The sequence below is a fragment of the Salvelinus namaycush genome, chromosome 2 (assembly GCF_016432855.1).
Source record: "Salvelinus namaycush isolate Seneca chromosome 2, SaNama_1.0, whole genome shotgun sequence".
NCBI lineage: Eukaryota > Metazoa > Chordata > Actinopteri > Salmoniformes > Salmonidae > Salvelinus > Salvelinus namaycush.
Window position 1 is genome coordinate 22,867,004 of NC_052308.1, and position 7,187 is coordinate 22,874,190.

The 7,187-nt window shown below is 42.8% G+C and overlaps 1 protein-coding gene across 1 annotated transcript; it reads right to left on the bottom strand.

Moving 5' to 3' along the window:
• Positions 1-998: 998 nt before the first annotated feature.
• LOC120060182 (protein SAND-like) lies at positions 999-7,187 on the bottom strand. Its single transcript, XM_039009317.1, has 6 exons — positions 7,049-7,187; positions 6,524-6,689; positions 3,443-3,847; positions 2,453-3,218; positions 2,200-2,347; positions 999-1,995 (listed from the first exon to the last, which is right to left on the bottom strand). Exons 2-6 carry the CDS (start codon positions 6,654-6,656, stop codon positions 1,855-1,857), a joined length of 1,593 nt encoding a protein of 530 aa, XP_038865245.1. The 5' UTR covers positions 6,657-6,689; positions 7,049-7,187; the 3' UTR covers positions 999-1,854.

The window sequence follows — 7,187 nt, forward strand, 5'->3', positions numbered from 1 at the left end:
TCCTACAAGACAGGAATGTCAGTGTTCTGCCATGGCCAGCGAAGAGCCCGGATCTCAATCCTATTGAGCACGTCTGGGACCTGTTGGATCGGAGGGTGAGGGCTAGGGCCATTCACTTTAGAAATGTCCAGAAACTTGCAGGTGCCTTGGTGGAAGAGTGGGGTTACATCTCACAGCAAGAACTGGCAAATCTGGTTCAGTCCATGAGGATGAGATGCACTGCAGTACTTAATGCAGTTGGTGGCCTCCAGATACTGAATGTTACTTTTGATTTTGACCCCCCCCCCCTTTTGTTCAGGGACACATTACTCCATTTCTGTTAGTCACATGTCTGTGGAACTTGTTCAGTTTCTGTCTCAGTTGTTGAATCTTGTTATGGTCATACAAATATTTACAGTTTGCTGAAAATAAACACAGTTGACAGAGAGGAAGTTTCTTTTTTTGCTGAGTTTATAATATTTGAAATGATTTATACTTTTAATTTTGATACTTAAGTATATTTGAGCTATTACATTTACTTTTAATACGTGAGTATATTTAAAACCAAATACTTTTACTCAAGTAGGATTTTACTGGGTGACTTTCACTTTTGAGTCATTTTCTATTAAGGCATCTTTACTTTTACTCAAGTATGACAATTGGGTAATTTGTCTGCCACTGTAAATTAATCAGCTACAATACCCTAAAACCCTAACAAGCTCCAGCCATCACACCCCATTAGCTTAGCACAACTCTGAAGGCAATTAGGTAAGGCATGAAACATGAGGGAAGGCTTTTGATGACTTTCAAAGTGAATGTGAAAATTACAGTATTTTTCTTAATCAAATGTGATGGACCCATGAAACACTTATAATTTGTGAGATAACAAATATCATATTAATACAGACACCTCAGAGAATACCATCTTAAAATAAAGATACTTTTCCAATTACATCATCTTTGACAGTGAAAATCCATGATCAAAACATCAATCCAAGCAAAAAATGAAGACACACAAATAATCATTAAAAAACAATCTTTTGAGAAACAAAACAGTAATCATGGTAGAATTTTCACATTACTCTTGCAGTATGCAGACAAAAAATATATACTTATTAATTTCATTATTTTTAAGTATGCGCATATGTGCCTAAGTAGAGTGCATGGGGCTAACTGCATTACAGTCATTAAGTGAGATTAATCTTTTTTTGGTTTCATCAATTATTGGGCTAACTATAAGGTACTATTGACAATATTGACTCTATTGAGTCACAGGAATGTGCTTTCCCCAGAAAGTTAACCGTTGCCCTTGACATGCATCCCCTAGCCAAGCAAGAGCATCTTGGTAAACATAAATCAGCCCCTCAGGCGCATACTAGAGTTAGATAAAAACAAATGTAGTTCCTTTTCAAGATAGTCAGTCTCTATTGGCTATGTTTGTAGGTTACTGCTAAAACAACACACAGCATTCCTCATGTCCAGGTAGTGATTCCATACAGTGAGTTTAAAATAATCATCTTATAGCAACACGGACAGCATCACAGATGTTATTGTTATTAATTGAAATGTCTGCTGCGTAACTCTCAATTCCCATAGGGCAATCACCGTAATTGAAGCAAACAATTAAAATCAAAAAATTATGTTTGATAAAACATAGCTGTACCCTCATTGTGATGACCTCATTGGACCCCCTGATGACCATAGACTGAAGGGTCTGCAAAGAGCAAACACAGACTGCATATGCACAACAGTGATGCATGATGGTTTGTTGGCATTATATCCATGGCCTCCAATGGTGTCCATCAGACTTCAACGTCATGAGGCGAGTTTAGAGTGTCAGTGCTTCTTGGAACTGTAGCTAGTTCAGATGGGGGCTCAGTATGTCAGGGGACTAAGGATGAAGAGGCGGTCCTCCTCCCTCCTGATCCACTTCAGCAGCTTATTAACAGCAGCCACGGCCATGGCCTTGGTCCCAAGAGGACTGAAACAGAGGTAGAGCTCAAAGCCACTGGTCACCTAAAGGAGAGGTAGGGTAGAGGTGGTGGAAGAGGGTTTAGAGGGGAGATTAATAACAATTGTACTACAGATACCCCCTGAAGAGATCCTTATGAACCAATATCTTTATTATGCACTGCAAGACTGAATTGTAACATCTACAAGATGGTATCAATAAGATGAGATGTATAACAATGCAATTCTATAGCATAACACTATGCTTACCCAGGCCAGCAAGTTCTCAGTCTCTCCACAGCGGTAGATGGAGCGCAGGGGACGTGTCGGTTGGTGCAAGCGGCTGTGGAGGTACTGGTACAATCCCATCAGCCTCTCCTGCTCCTCTAAAGATTGATATGGCAAGGGCAGCTCAGGGCTGATGGAGAACACAGAAACAGAATGGTTGAATTGGTGGTAAGTCAGGATAGGAGATCATGTGTGCCATCATGTGTGTCTGATGTGTCTGATGATCCATACTCACCTAGTGTAGAGCCCTGAGCTCTTGGACTTGTACAGAAAGTGCCTGAGCTCTGGGATGCCGACTTGGGTGACAGAGTAGCTGGGGCACTTCAGCGCCTCCTTCAGGGACTGGTAGGCAGTGCGTCGGCTCAGCCGCTCCAGGAAGCGGCGCTTGCAATCAGACAGGTTAAAGAAGTCTTCCCGGTCGGTGGACACCAGGATGAGGCAGAGTTCAGAGGCAGGCTCCAGGTAGGAGATGTGGGCATGGAAGAAGCCAGCAGTGTTGAATTTAGGGAGGCAGATGGGCGTCCAGCCTTCGCCATCGCGGAAAGATGACGAGGAGCCCACCAGGTTGAAGAGCAGGTGCAGGTCCATGTGGTGCAGGTACTGGTCCTTCTTACGCACCAGGGTGACCAGACGGTCCCCAGCCAGGAGGATGGAGAAGACCAAGCTCTTGGCCTTGGCGGCCTGAAGGCTGGAGGAGACCAGGTCGCGGGTGGAGCTGGCCAGGGGGAGGCAGGTGACAGCACTGAGGAGCAGGCCCGGGTCGCGGTCCAGCAGACGCAGCAGGTTGTCAGTGAGGTGCTCGGAACCTGCCAGTAGGCGGCGCAGGTCGTAGTTCTGCTTGTGCTGGAAGATGTGGTTGAGCTGGGTGAGGGTGAGCAGGCTGACAATCTGGTAGTAGATGTACTGCAACTCACGCGTCAGCTCTCTGTCTGACTGACAGGTCCGGGACACACCCACCAGGACCAGAGGAGTTTTGCGAAGGAACACCACTTTGTAACCATCTTGAACAGAAGATTTGAATGAGAGGGCAATGAAACATCTACAGTACTAGTAGATAGGTGCAGCCTTTCTTGCAATATGGCATGTCTTACTGACAGAACTACCGACTGAGCTTTCAATTATGTAGCCTACTTCATAGTTGTTCACCATGTTTCATTGACAAAAACTGCAAGCTATCTAACTAATTTGCCCCTCCACAGAGATACTCCCTACATCTTCTACTTACCTGCGTGAATGGAGCGGATTATATTCTTATCTGCCTCCACGACAGAGACCAGCGCCATCATGACCCCCATGGTGCTGGAGAGGGCTTCCTCTGTGCCGTAGCGGGTGTAGATGGGCTTGCCTGCCTCGCTCAGTACAAACACATGCTTCCTGTGGCTACGCCAGACCTCACTGCACACATCCTCTTCCTTACTCCTGTTTTCTGGGCGCTCCTCCTCTACCTCCACCTCCGGCTGCTGTTCCTCCTGGGTCTCCTGCTCAGCCCCCAGACATAGAGCCTCCTCCTCTGCTGACTCTCCAATCACAGTCTCTCCTTCAGGTTCTGGCTCAGTAGTCGGCTCACTGTCAGCAGTCAGGTCCTCAAAGGACTGTGCATGAACAAACATGGCACTTTCCTGGCCAGCACCTGTGGAGATGAGATCATGTGTTTAATACAGTGATTCTGTACATAAACCCATCCTCATCAACATCTGAATACAGGGGGGAAATGTATGGCTTAACTGACTGTCCTGACAGCAAACCCTGGGTAAAATATTGGTATTTTATAATATCAATTGATGAAACAGTGACATCTAGCAGGCAAAAATATTAAATGAGTACAAGCGTAATAAAGTAAAAGTGAAATCAGTTTATGGATGTTCTTGGAAGGACAGAGAACTGAACTGCTTCAACTGTGCTTTGACTACAACACTAACAGCCATTCCAGACAGAGGTCATAAGTGGTGTGCATTATAATAGCCTCCAGTAGAACAGCACTTTGATGTGAGTTCCTAAGGGGAATGGGAAAAAGAGGGAGGCCATCTTTCATTGAATGATGTACGAATGTTTCCTGGACAGCAAGTCATATCCTATTTAGATAATAATCTAATCTAGATGACACTTCCATCTGCAGTAAGAGTTCCCAAGCCTTTTCCCAGGTCAGACTAGGATTTAAGTTCTCCCCTGGAAATATATAAAAACAGCATGCGATAGAATCTGAGGGGGGCTGAAATTGTGTAAAAAAATATATATTTTCAGCTTTGCTTTTCCCTGGGTGCTCTTAGTCTTTGTTATTTTAGCTAATCATTTATATTTTTATATAAATTACATTTCAGCTTTTGGTTTTTAACATGGATTAGTCTCTACAGTCCTCTTGTTCTCTGCTTTGACTGTTTGTGCTCTTTTTATTGTTTTTATACATTTCCCGGTAAAGTGTATTGCGTTGCATCCGTGTCTGAAATGTGCTATATAAATAAAGTTCAATTTGAAAAATGAATGTACCCCTGTTAAATGCCCACATCAGTAGAAATAAATGTTTTCGTACTGAAAGACAATGGCCAGTGCTTACCCAAGATGTTTCACAACAATTTAAGTTGATAAGTCATTGTTTTTGTAAAGTATGACATACTTGGGCTTGAAGTGACAAATCCGAACTGCCTACTTCTTGCAAATCCGTGTGAATGTTTTTTCCTATGATATGACATACAAATTCTATTCAGCCTACGTTTCATTTCAGGGCTGGGTTTTATTTTAATGTTACCACCTACCAGCATGGCATTGTTAATTAAATAGAAACAGCAGCTGCAAAGTTATTCCTCTTGATGAGCCAAACTGAGATGAGCCAAACAGCCTTGTGTCCACTTGGCCACCTGAGCCATGGAAAAAATAAAAATAGACGCTGCAAACTTGTGTTTATGCACATCCACTTTTTTTATCCATCTTTCAATAGTTCAATAGTTACCGGAGCTTCATCTTATTTTTCAAACTAATTCTATGGCGGATTCGCAGGCGCAATTTATGGAAGATGCCAACATTTTGGAGATAACAATAGATGGCGAAGTCAAAGATGTTTCCATCTGTGGCAAAGTTTTCCCAAAATCAATGCTAATCACAAATCCAGCTCCAGAACCAGCCATAGAGCCAACTGGCTAATCTTTTTAATACGGTGTAGTAACAACAGATAACATTAGCTAGCTAAATAAGGTTAACATGCCCGCTAGCTACACTGACAGCTGTCAGTGCCCTATTTGTTATCATTATTATTAACTACTTAATTGGAAATAGTTTCAAATAAATACTTTACAAGCCACATGTTCTATTGATTGAACTAACAGCTCTTGCTGTGCCACAATTTCACGAGAGCGACGGCAGCATGAAATAACTGTTGAATTGATGTTTTCCAAGAAACCGCTTTGACACATTTTGAACCATGCAACCTCTGTGAACAGGCCTTCAGTGTGTGTTAGCTGGATAAGAGGGAGTAGGAATGTCGCTGCACAAGAGCTCACATGTATCCTTTCTCATCCACATATCTTGCTTCCTGGATTTAGAATAAGTGGTCTTTGAAATAAGTGGTAGGTTTTGCTTGTCTTATTTGTTCTGTTTCAGACAGAGTATGTTGGATTATGATTGATATGGTACGTTTGTTTATTTGCCTTTTCTGAAGGTCATGATACAGATTTGTTTTTGGGAAGGAAATACAGTACTCTATTCTTCAGGAGTGATTTCTTTCTTTTAAAGCAGGGGTTCTCAAACTTTTTGGCGCCGGAGACCCCTTTTATGATAGCAAATTCTTCAGGGACCCCCTCATAATCAGAACACAACTTGAGTGGGATAAAAATGGCATACAATGAGTTTTACCAATACTTTGGCAGTGCATGGCCAATGAACCTATTAAGTCTCGGGCCCTGGAAAGGAACATTTCAAAGGCCCGCCTCTTGGCATCGATGTAATTTCCTGTCCTAGAGATGAAATGCACGTTGAGGTTCCACCTCTGAAAAATAACAAAGGCTGCTTATACGTATTCATGAATTGGGTGTGGGAATTTCCACGTTGATTTGGTAAACGTTAATAATTAGGTCTATAGTTGGCCAAGTGCAATATTATAAGCAGCCCATTTACCCTCTGTTCAAGTGGACACATATTTCAATTAGAGAAATATACATTTTCTGTCACCATAAAGTGGCATTGTTCAGAACTATGACTGGATGTGTAATTCGGACAGGGGAGCTGGTCTGTAGTAACATGACATCTACAGTAAGTAGGCTACAAGAGGATATCGGTCACTGGAAAGTGATGCCATTATTAGAGTAGCCATGCCCACCTGGTTCTGTGCCCACCACCAGGCCTGGAGTGGGGCTTTCAGACCTCTCGTTGCGGAGACGGTCCACTGGTGCCAGGGTGCCATTCTGCTGGACCTCCCACGGTATACCCTTGTTGTGGACATATACAGCCATCACTGCTGCATAAGTTACTACAGGGACAACCACCTGTAACACGGGATAGTAGATACCAAGTCTGTCAACATCTGAAACAGTGAGTTTCAGTATTCGCATCGGCTTAGTCTCGTGTTGTTGTACACATTGACTCCAAGTTGAGTACACTGACTGTGTTTTTCTGTGACTATGTATACATGTCATGTTAAAGATGAGAGTGAAAGACGATTGGTACAACAGTCGACAACTTGAGCGGATCTTCGAGCTGTTCTTGCTGAGACAACACTTACCTATCTAGCTAGCTAACGTTAGTTTGTTAGCATAGCTAGCTAGTTCTGCAGGTAAATAGGATAGTTAGCTAGCTAGCTATTGCATTTTCCTGTGTACACAAATTATTTTCAAACCATAGCTACCTTTAATTTCTTCGAGAAGAATTGAAATGCATGTTAAATGTTGTAACGTTATCGTAAACTGTTGTTTGACTCTTTGTGTGTAGAATAATACCACCTCTAGCGGGCGCGCATCTCCTGACGGAAGTACAGTGCCTTTATT